The 25,830-nt window shown below is 47.3% G+C and overlaps 1 protein-coding gene across 1 annotated transcript in view; it reads left to right on the top strand.

Annotated features, from left to right (window-relative positions):
* Positions 1-25,830, top strand: part of LOC104321903 (collagen alpha-1(VII) chain-like) — a 132,774-nt gene that overhangs the window by 57,615 nt on the left and 49,329 nt on the right. The window contains exons 27-55 of the mRNA XM_069801526.1: positions 514-588; positions 891-971; positions 1,060-1,086; positions 1,560-1,604; positions 2,346-2,414; positions 2,531-2,626; positions 3,307-3,333; positions 3,496-3,549; positions 4,911-4,982; positions 5,584-5,643; positions 5,839-5,874; positions 8,349-8,384; positions 9,916-9,951; positions 10,259-10,294; positions 11,340-11,372; positions 12,622-12,693; positions 13,430-13,489; positions 14,360-14,395; positions 15,508-15,588; positions 17,460-17,504; positions 17,782-17,853; positions 18,539-18,574; positions 18,706-18,741; positions 20,318-20,359; positions 22,012-22,065; positions 23,403-23,441; positions 23,618-23,653; positions 24,540-24,674; positions 25,308-25,427. Of these exons, the coding sequence (XP_069657627.1) occupies positions 514-588; positions 891-971; positions 1,060-1,086; positions 1,560-1,604; positions 2,346-2,414; positions 2,531-2,626; positions 3,307-3,333; positions 3,496-3,549; positions 4,911-4,982; positions 5,584-5,643; positions 5,839-5,874; positions 8,349-8,384; positions 9,916-9,951; positions 10,259-10,294; positions 11,340-11,372; positions 12,622-12,693; positions 13,430-13,489; positions 14,360-14,395; positions 15,508-15,588; positions 17,460-17,504; positions 17,782-17,853; positions 18,539-18,574; positions 18,706-18,741; positions 20,318-20,359; positions 22,012-22,065; positions 23,403-23,441; positions 23,618-23,653; positions 24,540-24,674; positions 25,308-25,427 (1,647 nt within the window). The remainder of the gene's footprint in view (positions 1-513; positions 589-890; positions 972-1,059; positions 1,087-1,559; positions 1,605-2,345; positions 2,415-2,530; positions 2,627-3,306; positions 3,334-3,495; positions 3,550-4,910; positions 4,983-5,583; positions 5,644-5,838; positions 5,875-8,348; positions 8,385-9,915; positions 9,952-10,258; positions 10,295-11,339; positions 11,373-12,621; positions 12,694-13,429; positions 13,490-14,359; positions 14,396-15,507; positions 15,589-17,459; positions 17,505-17,781; positions 17,854-18,538; positions 18,575-18,705; positions 18,742-20,317; positions 20,360-22,011; positions 22,066-23,402; positions 23,442-23,617; positions 23,654-24,539; positions 24,675-25,307; positions 25,428-25,830) is intronic.

Below are 25,830 nucleotides of genomic sequence, written 5' to 3'. Positions count from 1 at the left end.
AAGTGAGATGAATGTTGTCCATGGATGGTTGAATTAGGGTCTTTATTTCATCTCTGCCAAACTCCTTTCCACAGTTTCTTCCATGGGGGAGAAGAATTGTGTTGACACTACCCTGAAGTCTTGCAGATATGTAACCAAGAATATTTAGAGTCTCTCTGAGCCAAAAAGAAGATCCTGCACTGTAGATGTTACATGGGCCAAGACTTCTTGAGGCATCAAAATGTTCCCTGACTGCATTTTGTCCTCACACAACTCTGTGTTCTCCATCCTGTTCTCCCAATTTCAGTGCAAGCCAGAGACAAAATAAATAATACATGACCTCCAAGGGACTTTAAATAGTCTGAGGATATAAACAGGTTTCCTGGATGGTCAACTTTGCTTCTTCCTTTTGTTGCATAAGCCAAGGAGTGTGCTAGTCTGTGTTTCATGGTCACTCTGGTTTGAGTTTATTTGCCATCCTTTGGTGGATAATAATTTCCTGATAATTTGTTCTATTTTCCTATTCCTTTCAAGAGCTTCAGGGGCTCACTGGCTCATGGAGGCTATGACCCATACAGCTTTACTACAAAGGGAGAGAAAGGAGAGCGGGTGAGTCCACCAGCATGAACCATCCACTCAGTTAATTAATATGCAACTAAATGATTAGAACCAAGGAAGAGAGCTAGCAAAGAATCATCTTCAGATATTTTATGTTGGTGTTTTGATATATCTTGCTCCATGCTGGCTTTGAAAATCAGGCAAAAGGGAACTAAAGTGTGTGTGTGTGTGTGTGTGTGTGCTGGCAATTGGGGATTCCCTCAAGCAGTACAGAAAGCTAATTCTGCATGAAGCTGTTTGGGTTTGCTGGTCTGTGGCCATAACCTGCATGCTGTTACTGTCCATATGTTTAGGGTCTGCCTGGGAAGGACGGCATTCCTGGGCTGCCAGGCAGACCGGGGCGGACAGGTCCTCCTGGTCCCCCCGGACTCATGGTATGTATTTGTTTTAACAAACTTTGTCAAAGTGCTGTTTAACAGAAGAGTGAGCATGGCTCTCAGATCTCTCTCTCCTGTTTTGCAGGGTCTCCCTGGCATCCAAGGTGATACTGTAAGTATTTTGAATGCAGCAAGATCATCAATACAGTGAGATGCTAAAGCTTTGCTTTTCAAGGCTTTCAAAGGCCAGTTGCACTGAGCAAGACAGGAAGACCAAGTGACCCATTTTGCCTTTATGAGGGGCTGTTGCTGTCACCAAATAGCTCTAGACAGGTTTCCTTCTGTTCAGAGATCTGGAAAATAATGCAACACAACATGGGCATATTTCTAAACAAGTAACCATCAATGAACCAGAGCTGTCCAGAAAAAGGCCAAGGACTGTGAACTCTGCCTTCAGTCATGTATTTCAGTCCTACTGCATAATCCATGATTCTCATCAACATTGGGACCAAAACCTATTTTCATGACCACTTTAAAAGTGAATGAAATTTTATTAAGAGACAGGTCTGTAACCTGAACATCCCACAATGGTGGTCTTGTGGGTGCTTTGCTCTTTAATGCTGCAGGATTTATTTTTAATTCCAGGGATCTCCTGGCTATCCAGGACCAGTGGGGCCAAAAGGAGACAGAGTGAGTTTCATTCCTGGGTTTCAATGGGAAAAAAAGCTATTGTATTGCCCTGATCTCTAATTTCTAAGAATTTGCCCAGTGACCTTTGGTGAATATGAACTTCTGAGCTATATGTAACTAGCCCTACACTGCTAGTCTTCAGCTTGGAGAGTTGTCCTTCGGCTTTGCTAGGAGGAAACTAATGTCTTTATGGAGAAAAGTGCTCAGTCCTTACCACAGGCCTGTGGCACATTTCAGTTGGTTATTTGCAGAAGAAGGTAGCACTTAGTTATATCATTCTGCCTTTGAGTTTCCACTATGAACAAGCCTGTTTGCATATATTTAGGACACAAAAAGGTAAGACTTCAAGATCAGTTATGGGCAGATCCCAGGAGCAGTTGTCCTGTCCTTCCCTCAACACGCAATGCACATTCCTCCTCCTTCCTTGCATCCACCTGAGCTGCCTGTATGGCTACAGATCAGGGAATGGATCCTGCTGAAAGCCAACCTCCTTTTTTTCCCTAGGATTAGTTTTCTTTCATGCTAGTAAGCAAAGCTTATGTCATGGCCGTGGTTTCTGGTACCTCTGCAAGAGTTGTGGCAAGCAGGTGGTTTGGGTTTGTAGCTCAGGGAGAGGCTGTTTGGTTTTAAAGTTGCTTACGCTGATCGTGAAATTGCCGTTAAGTCATGAAACTGCCTGTCTGCACCCAGACCTCCCATCACAGCTCAGCTGAGTGTGTCCCCTCTTCCCTTCGTGCGTAGGGCGAACCAGGCTATGTCCTGGGAGGAGTGGAGGTGATTCCTGGCCGAAATGGGCAGCCTGGTCCCCCCGTGAGTATCATACCCCAGGTGTGGTGGACCCTTCAGCTTCTCAAGGGCTGGCAGAGAAGCAAAGGGAGCTGGGAGAGAGCCCACATCCCTCCCTCTCCTGGTTTTCATTGTTGCAGGGACACAAAGGGCAGCCAGGGGTTCCTGGGGTAGCTGGACCACCAGGTTTACCAGGTTTACCAGGGCCACAGGGGCCACCAGGGATCTCCATCAAGGTGAGCATGGTTATTTGAAGCACAGTTCTGTGATGTACCGCAGAAAGAGGAGAACCGGCATAGACCCCGATCCCTGGACACTCTGTTCATTCAAGGGCCCTGGGAACACACATGTCTTCTCTCCATCATGGCATTATGCCATTGAGGCATAAAAGGAGGCACTCTGCAAAATATTCCCATCACCGGGGCCCTGCTGTTCAACACAGCAAAAATCGATGATGGAGCTTGAAATGGTTATGGTCAGCCCATGTCTGACAAGGGACTAGATTCAGTGGCCACTAAGACTTTTCCAGCTCAAGGTCACTAGGAGGGTTGTTTGGTGGCTGGAGTGAAATTCATAGGATCACTCATGCTGTGCACAGCCAAAACTGGACTGATGATTGTCGCCAAATGTCTCCTTGCACTGGGGGTGGGTCAAAAAGTCTCAGCAGACACCAAGAGACCTAAAATCCCCTCCTCTACCCTAAGGGTGGGGGTTGACACCAGATATTGCAGGTTGAGGTGCCTGGAGCATGCAAGATAGCAGACACCTCTACTAAAGCTCTGTCTTCCTTGGGCGTGGGAGTTTTGGTCTCTGGGCTTGTCAGCCTGCGGGAGGTTTTTGCTGGGACTAAATTTAGAAAGGACCCCCTCTCTAAATTACCACCCCATGGTAATTCTCCTTGTCCCTTGTGTTTCAGGGTGAACCAGGGGATTCAGGTATCAGGGTAAGTACCCGAGATTGCCATTCACTTTTACATGTGATGAAAAGCCTTTTTATTATTTCTAAGCTGCCCAATAGGTTCCAGCTTCCACACTTACCAGATGTCCATCAAGACCCATAAAGGGCTGCTGGGACATGCAGTAAGACTGTCCTGTGCTTCATGCAGGGCCCTCGTGGGAGGAATGGCCTCAAGGGTGACAGAGGAGGCATGGGAGAGCCGGTGAGTGGTCCACCAATGGCCAGTTGCTGAGGAAGAGCTGCCAGCCATGGTGGGAAGGGGCCGTTGGCCTCGGGATGCTCTCTGCCACATGGGGTGGGTGTAGAGGCACAATGTCTACTGCCAGTTCTCATCAGCCACCACTTTGGGATGCCTCACTCTGCTGATGAGGTCTGGCAGATTAAGCAGGGCCAATTAAGCATTTCTCACTTTGTCAGCTTCATCCTGTTGACCTGTCACTCTGGAATTGCCAAAAGGGAAATGTTAGAAACCCAGCAAAGACATGGGATAACGGGCGTTCATTTTGCCAAAAGCAAGGACATGCTCTTCTTCATGGCATGGAACAAAGCGGTTAGAAGTGCATCCATCACAGTGCTCACCATGATGATAAACTCTATGGTGTAGTCAATCATGTTGGCAGACAATAACAAATGTCGCCTGATGAAGGCTTCTCCAAAGTGACAGTGATTCACCGTTGAACCCCCACTGTCTCCATCATCCATGGAGGAGCTGAGTGCAACTGAGCTCCTTCCCACATTCTCCCCCACCCCGGTCTCAAGAGGACAGAGAAGAACTAGGGCAGGTCCAGAGGAGGGCAAGAAGGTGGATCAAAATCTTGGGATGGCAAATGGACCAAACTGGCAGCAGATTCAAGACAAACAAAAGGAGTTGGTTCTTCACAGAAGTCCCACAAGGATATCTGAGCTGTAGGAAGTTTGAGTTCAAGGGGAGATGAGAGAAGAAAAGAAGTCCATGGAGGACTACTAAGGGTAGAAGAAACCATTTTCGATTTGGGAAGTCCCTGCATGACAAATAGCTCAAACCTGGAAGATTACTCCGGGACTATATGCATGTCCTGTTCTTGTATCCCTTCCAAGGTGCCTGTTACTCTCCATCATCATATGTGGGTGCTTTTTTTGTTACCTTTGCCATACTGCAGAGCTATATCCCACAGAGCAGCCATTTCCATATGACAGTCTTCACCATTTCAACACCAGCAACCTTACTACGGTCACCCTCTTACAGCAACACAGCCATGAAGAGCCACTGGAGAAGACACCCACTGCCAAATCAACATGTGTATCCAGGCTCTATCTTCCCATGTAACAAGCAAACACATCTTTATTTTCCCTTCCTGAGTAAAACCAGTGATCCATAGCCTATTTGTGAGGAAAAAGGAAATTTGGGAATACATAAACTTCTCTATAAATCCTGAGTTGCAAAGGTACTGTTAAGATGGGCACATCAGGATATACATTTCTCTGCTTGTGTTTCTGCAGACTTAAAAATAAACTGTTTCTTTAGTATGATTGGTAACAAACAGTTCAGAAGAAAAAGATTTGATGATGTATCTTACTTTTCAGGGGAAACCTGGATTGCCAGGCCCTGTAGGGCTAGATGGAGTTCCTGGGCTGCCTGGACCAAGAGGAGAGAAGGTCATTACTTGTATCAGATGCTTGCTGAATCCATCAGCCCAAGGAGGAACTGAGAATAGCTGAGACAAAGCAATAGCAGGGTAGAGAGTGCAAATAAAGTGGAGGCATGTAGGGATTTCCCCCCATTCCCCTCCACTCCCTGCTCATATGCGTTTGAGTTTGTGCATGGCAGAAGAGATGCTCCATCTCCATCCAAGCCCTTGTTTTCCTCACGGTCCTCTTGTTTCCACCCAGTGGAAGATCTTTGCAGTTCTTGCTGTCAGGAGCAGGGGTTTCTCCCACACAGCCCAAGCCCTGCATGCTCCCTGTCCCTGGGATAGGGCTGCTTCATTGAATCCCCCACGCTGCTTCAAATGGTCATGGGAAACATCCACAGACCCTTGTTTTTAATTCTCTTCTCCAAGTCGTTGTTTGCATCTTGCCTGAAGGTTACTGGCTAGACATATGTCTTAACTGAATGGTTACAGAGCAAATTTTTCCCCTCCTGCTTCGCAGGATGGCTAAGAGCAGAGCTCTGAAGCAGATAGCTGGGTAGGACATATCATGCTCTACAATTTTGGGGATCAACTTTCTTGAGTGCAATGCTGTGCTTACCTTGCAGGGGATGGCAGGAACTGGCAATCCTGGCACTGTTGGCCCAAAAGGGGAAAAAGGAGAGCAGGTGAGTTGGCAATTTTGCAGTGAGATTTGCTGCTAAAGTCCCCTTGGACGGCTCAGTGTCTCCAAAGTCTCCTCCTATACCTCTTTTTTAGGTTTTACTCTGAGGGAGCATCTGTGGTTACAAATGGAAAGTGTCAGAGAAGGGAAGATACTGGGTTTTAAAATCTGAGTTTTCACTGTTTCTTCTGTTTTTCAGGGGGTGGTGGGACTTCCAGGAGCACCAGGACCAAAGGTGGGTACTGAAATGCTGAACCTGAGTCCCTGTGCCTGGTACTCAGGTGCCAAGGAAAGCATCTAGCTCTGTCATCGTAGGTTGCAGGAATGTTGACCCCTTACTCAAAAGCAATAATATTCCATATCAGCAGTCACTGGTCTGTGGAAGTCATTGCTGCAGGGTTGCTGCAGAGACCTGGAATGACAGCGAGATGCTGTATTTTAATAAAATAATAAATGACATTTTTGTGGCCAGTGAGACTCTGCAGAACTGTAGTAATTCATGTTAAATGTGCTTGGGAGGAACATGCACCAGGGCTTGATCCCAGCTCTGATGGGATGAGGAGGTAGGAAGATGTAAGGAGCAGATTATCTCACATCTGCATTTTGGACACTTTCCTCTGAACCATCTAGGCCCAGACTCATTCCCATGTAATTAAATGCCTGAATCATTTAATGTCATAGTGCCAGAATGCCTCTCTCAGTGGAGAAAGATGAGCCCTGTGAGAAGTGATACAGCCCATCCTGAAGTTTGAGTTTTCTTCTGGAAGTGCCCATCTTTTTCCAGCTGTTGGGGGAAAAGGAAACCTTGACTTGATCAATTCTCTCACCTTGCTTAAGAGCCTGGGGTTGGTGGGAAGGAATGATTTTGGTGTCCTGGTGCTGCCAGAGGAAAAGGACTGGACAGAAGTAGCTCCAGTCTAAACCTGACAACTCTGTCATGCCCCCAGGGAAGATGATGTGTGGCAAGGACTGGTCAGGACGGGACTCATGGCAGGCAGGAAGATTTTCTTTCAGACTGCTGCTTATCTCCCAGCTCTTGCCACTCATGGAGATGTGGAAGTTTGACTCCAGGGCTTCTCCATGCAGCAAAATACCTGGAAAGCTGGGGATGCAGGAGGAATCATTTGATCTTGGCATGTACAGGCACAATTGCTGTAGGAGGAAGGAGACTTTCTCCTGAACCAGGAGAAATGTCTCTAAATTCAGTTTTGAATCAATGTTTGGTTTTTCCTGAAGCATCTGGCTTGAGCTCATGCTGGAAGTTTGACACCTGAGAAAGTCTCAGGGGGTCTGAATTTTCCCTGGTACAGGGAGTGCCAGACATGGGTTTAGGTGGTCCATAAGTCATCTCAGCATGGTCCCAGGTTGTTATGGCTCTTGGAGGAGCAACCACTCAGGATTGGGTTGTATGGCTTTCTGCTCGCCCCCTTCTCCACGTAACTCAGGATATACTCTCTGAGTTACTGCTGATGGCCAAGTGGATCTGAGTCACTGATTTATTTCAGGTCCATTAAGGTCAAAAACCATCTATGTTGAACCCAAAAGAAATTATTTTCATAGTTCCAAGAGAGTTGGAAAATTAAGGAAAAAAAATATCCAAGGAAATGATTCATTCAGCTTGAAACAAAGTAGTTTGCTTCCCTTTGCAGTGGTGGTTTTTTATTTCATAAAATGGAAAGAACCTTAAATCTGTAAACCCTTTGCAAGTGCTAGCAGCCAGTTTGCTGCTTACATCTTGCTCTTCACAAGAGCAAATATCTCCTTGAATTGCCCTGTCCTGATCCACACAAATATGGGTCTGTGGCTGGGTGTTTCATGGACTCCCCTTGAGAAAAAAGCAAAATTTGGCAAGGTGCTCACTGGTGAGGTAATGGTTGACGTTGCCCATGAGCTCATTGAGCTTTTTCTGAGGTGACAGCAGGGGCTGCAGGAGGCAATCACAGCTGCTCTCTTGTGTTTAAGTTTGGGCCAGGACCACCTGGAAAGGGAGAACCAATTGGGCCAAGGGTGTGCCTCCAAATGAATCGAATCAGAAGGAAGCTTTAAAAATTAAGATTAAAAAAGAATATGTAAATATAGGACCCACTGTAACTGGGTCCTGGACCAGTATCTCACCTTGCTCCTCTTGGTTATGCTCAGCCTCTGAACTAAGCCTGAACCCACCCCGCAACCCCAGACCTCCACATTATCTGTGCTGTAAATTCAACTTTTCCAAGAGACTGTCTCATCTTCAGCTTTCAAGCTCCTTGGGAGGAAACAGTCTGATCAAGCTCAGGATAGTCCATATATACATATAGTAATATATGTATATTATATAGTAAATGATTATGATACAACTATATAGTAACTATATATTATAATATAAATGCAATTTAATATTAGGCATTATCAATAAAGTATATACAGTAATATGTTGATTATACAAGATATCTTAATATTTTATAGGTACTATACAGGTAATTAATATGCAATATACAATATATAAATGCGTGGACCATATATATATATATATAACATATGCTATATACTATATATGACATATATGTAAAAAAAATTTCTTTTTTTTTTTTAATTTGCTTTACCCCTGCTTTCACAATCTCCAGTGGAGAGCACATGCTCAGCACACTCTTCTGCAGCACACAAGCTTCCAGGCTCATCCTGCTGTGCTAGTGGATCTTTGTCTTAACTAAAACATCTTCTGTTTTCCAGGGTAACAAAGGGCAAGGTGGTGTTAAAGGGGAAAAGGTGAGACTGGCCAGCACTGGAGCACAGAGTAGGAGGGGAAGAAGCGGTGGCTCTGTTTTTGGGCTCAGAACAGAGCAGTTGAGGTATCTGGTTGGAGATCCAGAGGGAGGGAATTTGAGGTCCCACCAAAGGCTTCTCCCAGTCTGGCAAGACGTAACTGGGCCACGTAGCTATATGCCACATACCTGCAAGGTTGGGGCGCTCGCTGCTGCTGAAGGAGCTCACATGCATGGGATAGACTTTGCAGCAATGGTAAATCCCCGGGACAGTCTGGGACTAGCAAACACTGACAAACAAACCTTGAATACTCTTTGCCAGTCCATACTGAGTATTCGCAGGTTGCTTTTATTGAGCTGTATTTCATGTTTGCTGTTTTTACAGCTCCCCCAGCTGTACTTGTTCTGTAAATGCATTTGATTATAACCTCAAAGATCAAAAGGGACGGCCGCATTTTTTCCTAAGAATAGCTATGGTAGTGTAAAATGGAAATAGGCTGTCAGTCTTCCTCGAGCTAGCGCACTTTGCAGGAGCAAGGGTACGGGTACTTGCAGCTTCCAGCTTTGAGCAGAGCCCTGGGGCTGAGTTAGGCAAAACACTGACCTGGTCTGGTAGCTCCCATGCATCCTGTGGCTGTCTTCATACCTTATCTTGCTTGCAAAGGACCATCTTTGATAGCTTTACCTGGGATGAGAGCTTGCCGCTCTGCACTTGGTCTCCCGGTAGATGGCAGCCAGGCGTGCTAGAGATAGGCATGGGGATTTCCATCTCTCACCCAAGAGCCCTTATAGCTCTCTGTCAGAGGTGTCCTGTAGTCAGTAAAAAATTGGGCTGAAGAGCTTCTTCCCTCCCTCTGGCTGGGAGCTTCTCACTACAGCAGTGACTCAAAGTGCTGAATCTGTTTTCAGTCTGGTGGAAATTGTCTTTTGATGCCTATCCTGGTTTCAGCTGGGATAGAGTTAATTTTCTTCCTAGTAGCTGGTATTGTCCTGTGTTTTGGGTTCAGTATGAGAAGAATGTGGATAACACACTGATGTTTTCAGTTGTTGCTAAGTAATGTTTAGTCTAAAGTCAAGGACTTTTCAGCTTCTCCTGCCCAGCCAGCAAGAAGGCTGGAGGGGCACAAGAAGTTGGGAGGGGACACAGCCAGGACAGCTGACCCAAACTGGCCAAAGGGGTATTCCATACTGTGTGATGTCATGCCCAGTATATAAACTGGGGGGAGTTGGCCTGGGAGGGATCACTGCTCGGGAACTAACTAGGTGTCGGTCAGCGAATGGTGAGAAATTGCATTGTGCATCACTTGTTTTGTATATTCCAATCCCTTTATTATTATTAATGTCATTTTATTAGTATTATTACTATCATTATTAGTTTCTTCCTTTCTGTCCTGTTAAACTGTTCTTATCTCAACCCACGAGTTTTACATTTTTCCCCAATTCTCTCCCCTATCCCACTGGGTTGGAGGGATTGAGCGAGCGGCTGCGTGGTGCTTAGTTACTGGCTGGGGTTAACCCACAACAATGTCTTACAGGGACTCCCAGGACCTCCAGGGCAGAAGGGTGACCAAGTAAGTCAAACAGTATGAGAACAACATGTTTCACTATCTCAGGGGCAGATGTCCTGACTTTCTGCAGCTTGTTCCACATGTGCAGCTCTTGCAACTGCAGTTGAGTGTGTTTATGGGGGGCTTACGCAGAGGTGAAGCCAGCAGGGATGCACCTGAGCTTCACCACAAGCTCAGCGTCTCCTCTCTGTTTTGTTCTTGTGCTTCTGCGATAAGTTTTGAGCTGGTTTAGGGAATGGAGGGGGGAGAGCAATGAGCAGAAATTTTTCATTGCCCCAGATTGTTCATTTTATGTTCTCTCGCCTTGCAGGGGAACCCAGGATTTCCAGGTGCTCCAGCTATGGGGGTAACTATGAGTGGATTACAGCCCTTCTTGTGCTATAGCCATGCAGCATCACCACCAGTGGTGCCAGTAGACCAAGGACCAAGAGAGATGTGTCCCACTGAACTGCAGGAAGAACTAACGGACCTTTTCCTTTGACCCTCCAGACAACTATGTTTTCTGCTCCCTTGCTCCTCTTCTTGTATGCCCAGCCCTGCACCACAGTTGCCCACTGGCTCTTCAAAGGAGCTTCGCTGCTGTGCAGGAAACATAAGGATAAAGCCTTCCCACCACTGAAGCCCTGTGCTCCAGGCCCGTCCCCCACTCAAGCTCCCCATTCACAGTGGGATTGTGTTGGTCCCTGCTGAAGAGGCACTGCTGATGGGTCTTATTTGCCTCATTCCCATGCGGAAACAGGGCTTCTACAGCCTCCTCTTCATGTCCTTCCAAATACTAGGGCAGCTTTAAGGAGAAACCTTGATGGTGGCCATCTCTGCATACCCCACAGTATTGCTGCAAGGGCTGTGGGAGCAGCTGGAGGTTTCATTAAGGACTGAGACCCACCACCAGGACAGACTGATGTGTCCTGCTTGGAATGAGCAGGGCACCGTAGGTTTCTTCCCTAGCAACGCTGATGGAATTGTGTTGGAGACACAAGGTAGGAAGGCAGCTCTGTAGTGTCTGAACCCAGCTCAGGGCTGCTCCGCAGGCTTGTAGTGCAGTCATTAAGATTCGTGGCTGTCCAAAGGTTGGTCCTTGGTGTGTGTTAGCAAAGGCTAGAGCAGGTATCTGCCAGTTACCCCTTACATGTGAGTGGTCGTTCAGTCCCATCCTGGGAGCTAACACCTACTGAAGTTGGTGGGATTCCTTCACAAGCTTCACAGGGTTTGGGATTTGGCTTGTAGCCATTTCTGGTGTTTTATGATCCAGTGCAGGTGATGGGTTTCCTATGCCATAGCAAGGCTGAGATTGTCTTGCTTTGGAAAAGGTAACATGAATAGAACCTCCTTTGAAAGGGAGTTTTTTTCCCAAATAAGAGAGCATTTCTGTGACTTCTTTTTATCCTCAGGTTTTGGGACCTCCAGGCAAGAAAGGTGTCAGGGTAAGTCCATTAATTAGCACTGCTTGAAACTTAGATGAGATCTTCACCTGAAAAAGTGTGGGCTGGACCATGTTTCACCATCTGAATCATATCTCCCTTGTGATTGCCTGGAGAGGAGAGGTTGGAAAAGTAGCAAGAGTCTTGCCCTGCTGATATTTCTTTTGCTTTTATTAGCATTTATGCCTGTCATTCTCTTCCTAGCCTCAGTCTGTGGGGAAATTTGGGATTTCCATGTGCCAGTTTTAGAAGGCAGAGATCACTGAAGCACAGATCCAGCCCACTCAGAGAAGCTAGTTCCAGCCAAAGGAGACATTGACATAAAATCAAAGCACAGCTGAGGCTGGAGCAGACTTCTGGAGGTCTTTAGTCCCACCTCCTGCTCAAACAGAGTCAGCTTCAAAGCTGGGTCAGGTTGCTCAGGACTTTGTGTGCCGAGCATCTCAGCAGGAGATTTCCCCACCTCTCTGGGTCCCTGACCCAGTGTTTTTCCTCCCTGTGACTGGAGGAAGTTGAATTTCTCAAACCAGGGAGATCTCTGAGACAGAGCTGTTACCTGCCTAGGTTGTCCATATTGTATATCTGCTTTATAGCACAGCAGATACGGTTCACTTTTGCAGTGGCCTCGTGGTGGAACGTGGCCTGGAATATCCTAATTTATTTTTTTTTATTCTTGATAGCTCCTTGCCAATATGCAGAGAAATAAAAGGTCTCCCTTATCCATGTAAGGTGTGTTTACTGCAGGACTAAATCCTCTTGGTTTTTTGATGGCTGACATTCATGAAATAGCCTTCAGTGCTTCGTAACTCCCTCACCCCTTAGAGACAATGAGGTTTGTCCTTTTCAGTGGGCTTGGATGTTGGAGCCACCTCCCTTCATTGGTCTTATTGTCTAGACTGCTTAACATTGGTTAGCAAAAACGTCTCCTTTTAGGCTGGTTGCATTTAGGTGGTGGCCTGGGACCTGAATTTTATCCTGCTTATGTCACTGTAAATGTATACACGATGCTTTACAGTATACAAGTTGCATGGCTGGAGAGGGTGTAACTACTGTGATGGGGTTTGTACTGCAGAAGCCCAGGTACCGCAGAGAAAGCTTCGGTGTAAACCCAAAGATGGATGGATGAGTGGGTTGGCAACGGAATGGTTTTGTGAGTGTATTAGAAGTGCAAAATGCATCTCTAGAGAGCCACATGAACAGGGCTTTGCTTCCCGCATGATATTATTAGCTTTGAGAATGTCTTTATTCACAGGGAGATATTGGGCCAACAGGGGCCCTGGGACCACAAGGAGACAAAGGAATACAAGGAGACAAAGGAGAGAAGGTAATACGCTTGCTTTTCTTGGCACATCCTTTATGGGTAGAAAGGTTTATTTTGTTTGTGTCCACAAAGGAATCTCTGAGGCAGATTGAATTCCCTCCCGCGTCAGTGAGAGATGCAGAGTTACCAATGCTCAGCTCACCCAGCTTCCCGTGGTTGATGAAAATACTTAGGATCTTCTCTGTCTTTTTCTGCCAGCTTCAGATATGGAGATTTAAGTCCTGAGCTTGGAAGCTGCTCTGGCAAGACGCTGTATCTCCCTCTGCATCTTGCTTAGCATCAAACACAGCGTTGGCAACTGACTCCCAGCAGTTATAGCAAGGATGGGAAGCAGGCTGACCCTTGAGGGGGCTGCAAAGTCCTGGTGGAGTGGAGACTGATAACAGTGAGCAATGGCACAGGACTTGTCCCCAAGAGTGAGATAATGAGAAGAGCAGGGTCATGCCACCACAGCTTGTGCATGGCGATGGAAGAATTGCAGGCAAGATCTGCAAGACTGGGATGGGTAAACTGAGGCACATGCAGGGTTCCCCAAATAGCGCTCTAGTGAAAGTTGGGTCTCCACAACAGCATCTCTCTGAGGTGGCAAGGAGTGTGGTTAGGAGGGGGGGTGGAATCTGGGAGGTGGGACTGGCACCGGGTTTAGCCCTAGCTGTCTCTCTGTCATACATAGAGGTGCAGAGAGGAAAAGCTCCCCAGGCATTACACTGAGACACACATCATCATTGATTTTTTGCAGGGAAGTCCGGGTTTTGGCATTCCTGGTCAACCTGGCCTGAAAGGAGATCCAGGCGACAGGGTGAGTGGGGCAACATGCTAGATGTGGAAAGGGGAGGCCTAAGGGGGCAAATCAGGAGGTTCAGAGGCAAAATCTCTCTGGCACCTCCATGCACGTGAATTTTCTGGCCTTCACCCACGAAACCTGTCACCACCAAATTAATACTGGGATGGTCACAAGGAGCTGGGCTGTTACCCTGTGGCTGGTGATCCTGTGGTGGTCTTGTGTGATAGGGTAGTTTTCACCTGACTGTGGAAGACAGTGGTAAGGGGGGTGGGCTTCTCCAAAATGCAGAGAGAGGATTGCTCGTGAGTCTGGAAGAAAGCATAGGTGGTCAACGCTCAACTGGTAATTCTGTGAACAGCAAAGCCAAGGAAGCCCCATTTCCAATGGCTTTGTGTCCTGAAGGTGACCTTGACCTTTATCTTCCTGACTTTTGTGTCTAAGAAGGTGCAAGCTTCTGGTGGCTCCCACGTGAGTTCACTGATGTCTAGTAAGGGTTGGGTTAATGGCTTGGTGTTCCCGTCTATGGGGATATTAATAGTCCCTTTCACTTTAAAGCAGAAAAAACTTGCAAAACCTAACATCTTTGAGGTCCCCACCCCTCTATCAAAGCTCATCATCAGAGTATTAATGGTTTCAAAGTGGGGAAGGCAGACGTATCTAGACAGTGTGTGCTTACAGCAGCCCCTCTTCTCTTAGGACACCATCTGTTTTCCCCTTCTCTGCATTTTACTACGCTGTTTCAGCTGCTAATACCTGCAACCAAAGAGCAGCTTTGCAGAACTGGGAGTGATGTTTACGCCCTTTAGATACAACAGAGGACCCTAACCTGAAATTATTCTGCCTGTATCATTCTTGTTTTGTGACTAACGGTCTGTATTTCTGCAGGGTAATGTAGGTTTGTCTGGCAAACCAGGTCAGAAGGTGAGTCTGTGCAGTGATTGCAACGCGTAAAGCATTGTCTCTTAACTGATGTCTGTGTCACCCAAAGCAACTTGAGTCAGTGGGGTTTTATCTTTGCCATGTGGCTAGTGTCAAAACATAGGCAGTGTTCAAAAGCTGAAAGGTCTGAACAGATCCTGCTTTGCTGGAATCTATCTATGACATGCAGACCCCTGCGTAGAAAGATAATGAAAAGATGCAAGAAATGAGGCCTTAAAAAATTCTGCAAATCTCAGTTTGTAGGATTTCTCCTAGCAAAGGTTCAAAAGTGGCCAAGAGATGTCTAGAAAACATCCCCAGTGTGATGTTTGTTCAGTAAATCTGTCTCACTGTGTACATTTCTCAGAGTTGCTCCCCAGGCTTGGCTGAAGGAGTGTATGGATTTGGGAAATATTACAGCATGATACATAGCCCAGTGAATGGAATATTGAGGCTGGATCAGCTTCATGGCCACAGAGAAATTGGATGCCAAAAGAGATAAATGAGAGACATCCAAGAGAGGCTGTGTTAACAAGTGTTAATAGAGTTGCAAAGTGGAGAAGGCAGCAAGAGGTATTTTTGGGTTGGGACAAGGCACGGTGAGGTGGTTGAGTGATGAGGAAGGTCTCTGTTGTACAAACATCAAGCAGAACAGATGCATAGGTACCCATCCATGAAAGCTCAACTGATTTTACATGGGAATAGAAGTTAAAGCATGGAGGGGGGACTGAACCTGTGGCCACACCACTCTCTCAAGACTGGACCCATCTCCTGGGTCACTGCTAATGGGCCACCTTATTTGAGCTGCAAAGCTTCCTGGTGGTGGAAAACCTCAGAAGAGTCTGTCCTGCAGTGTTGGCCAAGGCTGCTCATGGGGTCTGGATGGACTGCATTAGAGATGGATGCTTTTCACCCTAGCCCGCTAAGCAAATACCATGAGCACAGTCCCTCCTAGCACAGGGTGGGTGCTCTGAGCTGAAGCTTCAGCCAGGAGTGTGGAAGCAATTGCATGGCCATGGAGCCTGGCATGCTGTCTGAATCTGCCCCGCAATGTCTAAAATGTGAGGACTATGAAATGCAGAAGAGGAACGTAACAACAGTCTTGTTTTCTTTAGGGGGATATAGGTCTGAAGGGAGAGAAAGGTGAACCAGGATTACCTGGGAAACCAGGCGAGACCGGACTAAGAGGTAAAGATGTAAGTAGAAGCTAACAGTCCAGTCAGTCATGCTCAACCCCTTGGTACACCACTTCATACCAGGCTAACAGCCCTGGGTTTTGGCCTTGCAATAGCAAGTAGGAACAAGTGACAAGATGGTACCAGTCAGAGACATGCACGTTATACAAGCCTGGTTGGGGAAGAGACAGGTCTCAGCACAACAGTGGTCAACAAAAGAGACTGGACAAACTACATCTAATTAGGTATGATGGTTTGCTCATCAAGGGATCTAGCTTCTCATTTGCTCTGTCCGCTCTTTCATTGGAAGTGAGGAGGTAGATCCCGTGCAGACTGTCATTAGGGTGTGCTTTAGGCTATGTTTTGGGGCTGACTCTCTTTACCCTTGGTCTGGGAGAAACAAATGCATAGCACCATGCTATTTGTGTTACAGTGCCTGGACGCAACATTTCTTACTTGTTATTCAACATCATGGGTTCTCATCATTGAGTCAAATCTGTCTGCCATGCAGGGAACTAGCACAGTGTGCAGCCACAACAGCCCTGAAGGGCTTGCTTTTGGTTTTAGGGCATAGTAGTTCCTTCTTACAATCAAGCAAGGTGGCCCCTCACAAAAGCATCATCACTGGCTTCTGGAAAGCCTCTCCTAACCACAGTCAGTGAAGACCTTTCTTCAGTTCAAAGGGCAGAGTTGATCCCTGAACATCAAGTGGAATAGGATCACTAAGGGAAGGCTTGAAAAAAAAAGCAGAGCCGTTTTTCTGATCCTGAGGCACTGCTGCCCAACAACCATGACCTCAGAGCCACCAGTGATTTCAAAATAAGAGCTCTTAACCCAAATAAGAAATTAGGGTAAAAAACCTTGGTCACAGGTGGAAATGTAATCTAGCACTTTTGCATTGTGTTGTAGGGAGAACCAGGGAAGAAAGGCATCTCTGGGACCAAGGTAATCAAGGGGGAGCCCACACCTTCCAGAGTTACATAGGTACCAAACGCAGCAGGCTCACTCAGAGCTGGATACAGCAGTGTAGAAGGGCTGCACTGAGTTAGAGTGAAGGTCAACCCAGCCCAGCGTCTCACCTCCGAGAGTGACCAACTTCCCTGGAGGTCCTGGGAACAATGCAGAAGTAGGATATCCTGTGTGAGAGGTGATGTCTCATGGGCTTGATAGCTCCTGGTAGATTTTGCTTCCATGAATTTAGTCACCCCACATAAACCTTAAACACCCTCAAACCCGCTGGGCAAGGCATTGCAGACGTTAATTAAACAGCAGCTAGAAAATGACACCATTTGATTTGTTTTGAAGCTGACCCCTGCTCATTTCATTTGCTGTTTACTTGTCCTTAGGTTAGGTGAGACTATGAAGAATCCTCTTCACCTTGCCCTTGGCTTATTTTAGTTTTTCTTTCTCTTATTTTAGTTTTGGTTTCATCTTCCAAAGCTCAAGGTTGAAAAAGAAAGGCCAAAAAAAGAACTAAATGGTATTTTCTTTGGGAGAGAGTTCTTTACGCTCTGCAGCAGATGCAGAAAACAATATGCCAAAAATAATAGTGGGGTTTGGTGGAAATAACCTCATTCTACCCCTAAATATGAATACTGACACCCTACACCTTCTGCCCCATTTACTTCATTTATGGGACTGCTGTAAAACATCACCCCTAATTTAAGACATCTCGGATGACCATAAGCCTGCCTTTGTCCTGGCTTTCCAAGCATTAAGCAATGCCAAAGAGGAGATCTAACCTGCATTAGAGCCACTGGAGTGGTAGGTTGGTTTGGTTCTCTCCCTTTAAACTGATTCCTCCAGGTGTAAGTGCAGTAAAATTCGTATCACCAATGAAGGTTCAACCTGATGGAAGCAAACTTTGACAAGCTACTGCTCCTGTCTTTTAGGGAGAAGCTGGTGTCCCTGGAGAACCAGGAGAGAGAGGAATCAGGGTAATAATTGCTGTTATTATAATTTTCTGCCCAGGAGAGTGGTGGGGCATCAGGGGAGGCTGCTCTGCTGCTGCCCAGGCACCTCTGGTCTGTGCGGGAGGAGAAGACTTCCTTCTCCATCCCAAGAAGAGTCCTCACTTAGAAACGTCCACGTGCAAGTATTTCTTTTCCTGCGTGAAAAATCATAGAGCGGGTAACATTCTTCTTGTTTGCTTTACTTTCATGAGCTGCTGCACATGCTCTATTTCTGATTGCTTCTCCGAATCCTTTCTTGCAGGGTCCACCTGGGCTCCCGGGACGGCCTGGAGAGCAGGGGATAAAAGGCGATACAGGACAACCTGGAAAGGATGTAAGGCAATCCCTAAAGGAGCAGCTGAGAGAGGGTGGACTTGGGATAGTGCAATGCCAATCAAAGAAAGAACCATATTTTTTTTCTGCCTTACAGTCTGCAAGGCATAGAAAGCTCCCTCCACCTATCCTGGGGGGGTAATCTCCTCTTCAAAGGGGAGATTAGGGCTGTTTCTCCCTTCTTGTTTGATTAGCTAGAGCACAAGTTAAATAGCAGGACTGTGTACTGGGGTTTCTGAGTGCACAAAAACTTCCTCAGCCACACACTGCTGGAAACAAAATACTTAACACTGTCTCAGTCTGGTGGGGAAGGAAGGGAAATGATGCACTTATGCTCTGTCTGTCTGATCTCCCTCCAATAGCTTTGGAAAACACCATCTAAGACCAGCTACATTGTCAGAGGTCTCAAAGACATGGTGTTTCTACAAACTTTGTGAAACTGAGCAGCTGACTAGAGGAAAGTCCCTAATGAGCCCACCCACTGAGGAAGAGGCTAATAATCTCACCCCTTATTAAATATCAGAGAACTCCTCTGCAGAGAGATGTTGAAATCCTGATTTCATTAGCTCAGCTGCTCAAAGATGGGCTTGTTAGTCTGTTGGATGCTGAGCTGGCAAGAAGAGGGAAGACTGCTGAGACCCCCCACCACGGCTTGTTCTCATCCTGCCTCTCTCTCCACCTCTTAGGGAATCACTGGAGAGAAGGGAGACAAGGGCGAATCTGTAGGTTTGCACATTCCCATTTATAACCTTGCATGAGAGGGAGTCTGTTTGGGGGCTAAAATGTTGAATTGCACCACTCACTATTTTTTGGGGGTGGGGGGTTGGGGTATGGTGGTGTTGTATCTTCACAGGGTGAGCCTGGGCTGCCTGGGACTCCTGGAAGCATTGTGAGTAATGCCTAATTCTGTTGTCTTACACATTTGTTCAGGGAAGGGATATGTTGAGATTGATTATAAATCCTGGGTACCATGGAGGACACATCGCCAGAACTTACTACTTTCAACAACGCCTGTTGTAGAGTGGATTTCCCTCCTAGCTTTATCAAAGGTGCAAAGCAGTGGATCTAGTTCCTCTACAGATATATGCATAAATCCATCCCAAATGGATTGTCACTGATGATGCAAGAAGACTGTGACATAGAAGAGACTAAAACCTAGCTATGAACCCATCCGATACCTTTAATCACTAACTGTTGTGTAATCAAGGCACCTGGGCTCCTTCTATAGCAAAGGCAGAGAGATGGATGCCTCCTAGGAAAGGTGCTTAGGCACATGGGATGACTCGTGCTCAGGACTCTCCTGTGCCTTTGCATGGAGTTTTCCTTTGGATAAGAGGCCTAACACCAAGTCATGTCAGATGAAGAGAGAGAAACCCAACTCAGGTTCATCAAAAATAAGGCTGGAAGAGATTTTGAAAGGTCATTTAGGTGATCAGGAAGGTGTTTTAGTACATGAATGTGCAAGGAGGCATTTTTTTCACCCCATTGGCTTCAATGGAGCTAAAGCCACCCTAGCGCAAAACCAAACCACTGTCTTAGGACCAGGAACTACAGCCTCTCGGGAGAGCTGTGCTAGACTTTATCGTCCATCCCCAGGGATGAGGCATTGGCAAGATCTGGGTAAGAGGCTGCCTCAAAGTGGGCAAAATGCTATTGACCATATTCAGCAGTATCATTCCTGTACAAGACAGTGGTTTCTGCCAACTTTGGAACTCGGGAAAAGCCAGGAGCAAGGAGTCATTGCCTTCCAGTGATGCCTCACTCCATATATTGCAGCTGTCCGCTCCCAATCCTACCAACATGCCATTTGAAACCACCCCATTTTGTGGTCCCAGCCCCATTTTCAGTTGTTGCTGTCTACTGGGGCTCCTGTTCACTTGTCTCTTGTATATTCTTCAATACTTGGACTCTGGTGTGTTTGGGAGTGGGACATGGGGATACCAAGCACCCCCTATTCCCTTCAGAACTGGGAAGAGCCTTATTGCTCCAGGGTATGGCAAGATCCTTCTCTGCTAATGCATAGCCATCTCACTCCATCACCCAGCCGGGTGGTCTGAGGGTTCACAAGGCTTATCCTCACTCATGCAGTTACCCAGGTGGCTACTGAAACATCCCACTAAATGCCCATGTCAGAGAGGGACCCAAGCAATGTCCTGAGCAGCAGGGAAGCGGTGTCTGTGTGACCCCAGTTCCCTTTGATAAGGCCTTCATTAGAAATGCAGATGTTGACCCCAACATCACAGCCACCCTGAATCTCTTAACCTGTGAGAGCAAAGATGCTGCACCAGCTCTCTGTTGGTTTGAGTCCAAACATAGCAGATTCAGGTTGCTGGCTGATTTGGGAGGAAGCAGCTGGGTCTGTGCCCATGGGTAAGGACTAATGGGGATAAAAGGCAGGTGGAGGTGAGAGCTTGTGTCAAAGACATCATCCTTCACTTTGTGAGAAGAGTTTCTTCCCTTTGCAGATGTCTTCTCTGGAGAACACCATCACCTTGAAAGGCGAGAAGGTAAGATCGCCTCCTTGCTGGAGATGTGTGTTGAAGCAGAATATGCGATTATTTTGCACATGTGTATTTTGTAGCTTCATTACTTTTATAAGTCAAAGTCTGCAAACACAGCCTAAAACTCAGAAGTTCCTTAAGCAAATTCTTGCTGTTCCCACCTCCAACAACAAAGGTTCTCCAAATGCAATATATCTTTGTTGGTCATGCCAAGACGAGGTGAGCTTTAGTTGTCCTTCCAAGTCTTCATGTTTCCGCAGGGCAAACTAGAGTGAACATTTCAGCCCAGAAATCAGAGGGCTCCATTCAGATGCTGAAGTTCACTGAGAGCCTGACTGCTTTGCTGAAAGGGAATGAGGTGACTTGAATACTGGAATAACTCCAGCATTTTGCCAAGAACAACGAGGCTATGGCTGTTACAGAAGCTCCTGGTTATAGCAATAGCTCTGATTGTGGGTAGGTTTGGAAGAGCTTTTATTTAGTGCCAGTACTTGGATCACAGTAGCATGGATCCAGCACAGATGGAAATTCCAGTGACAGGAAACAGCAGAGACGGATTCACTCCATCCTTTTTTCAGCCCTGTGAAAAAGATCACTGACAATATTAATGAGCCCCTCATGACTTCATGCCAATCTGCCTAAATCCTATCTGAGGGATGCCCAAGTAGTCATCAATATCAAAGCAGCTCCTTACCCCCTCCCATGCCCCTTACCATGGTCTGTTTAGCAAAGCAAATGGCAAAGAAATGCAGCTTTGGCCACATGCAAACCACAGTGCCACATGCAGCACCAGATCTCCCCAGTGCAGGAACAGAGGTGGAGTCATGGAGTAATTTGAGTAATCAGAGCCCAATAAGATGAAAAAATGTATTTAATTGCCTTCTCTCCCTCCTCCAGTTTAACAAGATTTCTGAGTTGGCCGTTTATTTTGCGCATCTTGCAGCTGGGGACAGGGAAGGACACAAGGCAGACGCGGAGGAGGCAGACCAGCCGCAGCATCAATTTCTACTACATTTTGCTGTGCTGGGAGGAAAGGCTCATTCAGAGAGGTGCAGAGTGTATATCTAGATGGGTCCTTTTCAGGCAAACCCGGGCTTGCCCTGCCAGTTTTCTGATTTACCTGCAGGACTCCTGAGTTGTGAGTCATGAGTCACAAGCAAAGCACATAATGGACTGTGGGAGAACAAGGGCTGCAAGCAATATCACCGAGGGTCTGTCACCTTCCCAAAACCCACTTAAAGCATCCAGTCCCAGGCTTTACTAAAGAAATGGTGTTGCTTCATCAGCCAAGCTGTGATGGCAGGGAAATAGAGGCAAAGTTCGGTTTGCAAGGAGAGGTCATACCATTATTAGCCCAGGTGGGGTAGCAGGGGGGGAAGGAAAAGCAGAAAAGCTCTCAGGAGCATGAGTCCTTCTTCAGGTCCGAAGCAGAAGCAGGGTGTGTCAAGTGAAGAGCAGAGTTGCTCCAAATTTAACTTAATAATGTGATTCAGTGAGATAGTTACAAGAAAAGGCTGGTTGTTCTATCTGGAAAAGATGTTAGTCTAGGGCCAGCATGGGCCAGTGCGCAAGAAATGCTGCAATGCATGATGAAACCATCATCTCCACTGGGAATTTTAGAGGGGACAAAGAATTAACATGTTCCTGCTGGCTTACAGGGGGATCGTGGGAAGGATGGCTTGAAAGGCGAAAGAGGTCCTCCAGGCCCAAAGGTATGTCCTGAATGCATGGAGGCATCTTTGTGTTGGTAGCACTGTGTTGGGCTGGCCAGAGGGGAAGAGCACGGATCTCTTCTGACCCCCTAAAAGGTTGGGTTTCCAAAGCAGAATTTCTGAGATGGGCTTGTAAACTTGCAGTCACAATGACGCTGTAGTCCTACAACTCAATTAAGCAGATACAGAATATTTAAGTAGGAAGATGTGGTTCAGGAGTCGGATGGGATGAATTTCTAAAATGTTCAGGGATGTTTCCTTCCTTTCTTGTCCCCTGCAAGTTGAAGAGTGCATCAGAAAGGGATGGAAGGAGAGATGGCTCCTGGTGCCACACACATCTAGAGATCTTTATAGGTGGGACCAACTCCTTCACTTAATGGAGAAGAAAATGCTGCAGAAAGCAGCCTCAGTGGGTACAGGTAGATCTCTTGGTTGGCACAAGATCCAAGTTTTCACAAAGGCAAGGACTTATCCAGGTGACATGCATGGGCTGTGCCTCAGACGTACCCAGAGCATCCCCCCATTGCAGCTCCTTCACCCCTGCACACCTTGGCATGAAGATGCATCCCCATCAGGGCCTTCCTGGTGCCCTTCATTCCACCGGAATCTGTCAATGCAGAAACCAGATTTCAGTGAAATGAAGCCCATCAGAGAGGCAGGTCAGCCCCCGCCTCAGCAGATGTTCCTCACCCCAGCGCTCAACCTCCCAACTTGTTGCAGCTTATCTGTAGTTTCATCTGTGGCAGTGGCCCAGGATCACGCACCGTGGAGAGTGTCACCATGCGGGGCAAGGAGAGATGGACAGCCTGTCTACGTGACTTGCCATTGGGAGTCCAACCCATTGGAGATATGTGGCAGTAGGGTGGGCGACCAGCACCACAGCCACCTCCAGAAGGGACCACCAACCATGGGGGCACCTTGGCCATCCTCCTCCTTGCTGCTACGTCTTTACAGCTGCCACAGCAGTGACAGCATCGGTGGCACTGAGTGGCCTCAAAAACCTTTGCTTTTTACATGTTGTACATGGCCAAGAAATGGAGAAGGGGATGGTGCAAAGCCCTGGTCCAAACCTCACTTTGATGATGTTCATGTCTGGCTCTGGTCCAGGCCTGGCGTATGAAATGCAGCCAGCAGCTGTGTCCAGTGGAGGAGCCCATTGAGCAGGAGTGGGATTCAAACCCCCTCTCTGAGCCTACAGGGATTTGTCTGGGGTCACAGCGCGGGCTGGGAGCAGAGTAATGGCCAGATATGTGACTCTTGGCCCTCCTCAGACCTCCTCTTCTGGCTGCTCATCGGGGTAATGACTTGATTAATGAGTTGTTCTTGTTCATTTGAAGGGAGAACCTGGTCCACCAGGCAAAGGAGTGGAAATGAAGGTAAATAAAATAAAAAATATAGAGCGTATTAACATTGGAAACACCTCCCTCTCTGTCTGGGGTTGGGATGGCAGAGGGGAGCCTGTGTGTGCCCCCAGGCTTAGCCACCTGCAGGACCAGCTTCCTCAGCTGGAGGAGAGAAGAGGAGAAGTTCTGACCCTTCTTTCCTCTTGCAGGATCTGGAGAGGCTTTTTGAAGCAAATGGTATCAAGGCAGGTAACACTTTGACCTTCCTTCTGACAAGGTGATTGTAATTAAGCTTTTCCATCTATTCCATCTGGCCTTCTGGAGATGATGTGTGCTGCCCCAGGTCCAGCTATGCACTCAAAAGAAGGCAGGGTTATTACATTTCCTTTTACAGCTTACTGTACATATTTAAATTCTTCCTGGACAGCTTTTCTGTTGCTATGTTAAGGGGTGGATAGTGGCTTTGAGGCCCATGTGACATTGAGACTTGGCAAATACCCATTTAGAGCTTGGTGCTACCACCTGGGTGGGCTTGTACTTCAGCACTGGGTCTGCACATCCAGCAAGAGGAGACCCACGCAGCCCTTTGGGTGCTCTGGCCATGCTGTGTGTCCTGTTTAGTACAAAGTCCAGTTTGGGTTGTTCCTTAGCTCGTAACACAATAGTAAATAAACACTGTGCAATACAGCAGTGCTAGTCCGGTGGCCTCCCTCTCCCCTCTCAAGGTTGCCATCAAGCTCAGGAAGTGTGATAAGGCTCAACTTCTAGTATCTACCAGGCAGGTACTTATAGTTGTGCTTGTTATCTTCAGCTCCTTTCTATAAGCTCTGGAGATGTGACTGAGGGAGGTGAGGGACTGACTGATCTGATCAAATGTAGGAGTTTTATTTAGGATGGGGAGACCCACCATGTAAGCACCATCGATCGATCGGCTCCTAGATGCCCAAACCGTAGACACCTATATTTAAATCAGCCGTTGGCTGTCAGGGCACATCGCTTCACCAGGCGCCCTGTGAGCCCCACTAGAAATGCGTCAGTCGTTTTTTTGGGATGGCTGCACTTCCACTGTCATGTGTCAGGAACGGAAGGGTGGCACTGGGCTACTGCCTTAATGGTCTCCACTGGTTGCAGCTGGCGTTGCTGAAGGACCTCTCCAATGCGCTCCTGTGGGATGGGCTGGATGGGCTGGTGCGACAGCTGGGTGGCTCCAGGATAAGCAAGACCTCCAGGAGAAAGCAGGCAGCTCTGCATGCCACTGAGCACAGCGTGAGTATCGTCATCTGGCATCCTCAGGGGGCAGACAGACCTCGAAGGAAATGAGAGCCAGAAATGAATCATTGAAGGTTTCAGGGTCACTTCTGTCATCAAGCAGGTGACGGTGACTTACAGCCACAGTAAGAAACAGTTAAGCTGGAAGGAGGCTCAAGGCTCATACCAGGATCTTGGATCTTCAGGTTAAACTGATGGGATTGCAAAGCATTCTTTTTTCAGTGGAAATAAAGGAATCAGTCAACCCTCGTTGTTGATGGAGGTAGCTAGAAGCCATCCTCTAAAGCCATCAGCCTCCTTCTTTCCTTCGAGGGCTGGGGGTTGTTGGAGTGGTGGGTGTGTGCGGGGAGCGAAGCAGCACAAGAAGCGATCACAAGGGTGGCCTCAAAAGCAAGAGAGATCCCAGGAAGGTAGGACTAGCTTGGAAGGAAGGCTTGGAGGTGGCCAGCAGGGAACTGCTGACTACTTGCTCCATTCTGGTTCGGAAAGGCCACCAGGTAGGATAGAGCACGCTGGAGGCATGGGGCAGTAGGCAGAAATAGCCCGTCAGGCTCCAGCTCATCGCATGTGTGGATCCTGGGAGCTCAGGTTTGTCGTTGCCACACCAACCCACTTTTTTTGATGTTGCAGGATTCACTGGTGTTCGATACTTCTCAAGATGCCCTGGCCAGCACTGAGGTGACAGAAGCAGCACAGAGCCTGGAGGTGGAGGCTCAGTTTAGGGTGACGGTGTCTGGAGGACTCCCTAAGGTGAAAATAAACAGCAGAGAAGATGAAGTGTAGTTATGTAGACCTGTGCTCCTGTCCATCTGGTCTGCTGCAGCAATAATATTAAGACATTGCACACCAAATGTTTATTGGCTGCCTCTGAGCTCCCAGTCCATGCTCCAGTGATGACTCCTGCTGATCCTCGTCCTCCCTTCCTTTCCACCCAACCACAACTCCTTCTTGTCTTCTGAGGAAAAAACCAGCACGGATTGGGCTGGTTTCAAGCCGTCCCTGTGCTGGTTATCTGTTGAACTTGCCCTCACTGGGTGGCTGTAATCTAGGTGCGTCTCTCCTGCCCTGGCAGGGATGGATCCAATCCTGCTGTCAGGTTGGATTGGGATTGCCCAAGAGAGGAGTTCCTGCCATCACTCCAGAGCCCTCATTT

This window comes from Haliaeetus albicilla, chromosome 14, assembly GCF_947461875.1.
Source record: "Haliaeetus albicilla chromosome 14, bHalAlb1.1, whole genome shotgun sequence".
Classification (NCBI taxonomy): domain Eukaryota; kingdom Metazoa; phylum Chordata; class Aves; order Accipitriformes; family Accipitridae; genus Haliaeetus; species Haliaeetus albicilla.
Note: the sequence above shows the minus strand (reverse complement) of the source record. Positions and strands in the feature narration are given on the sequence as shown.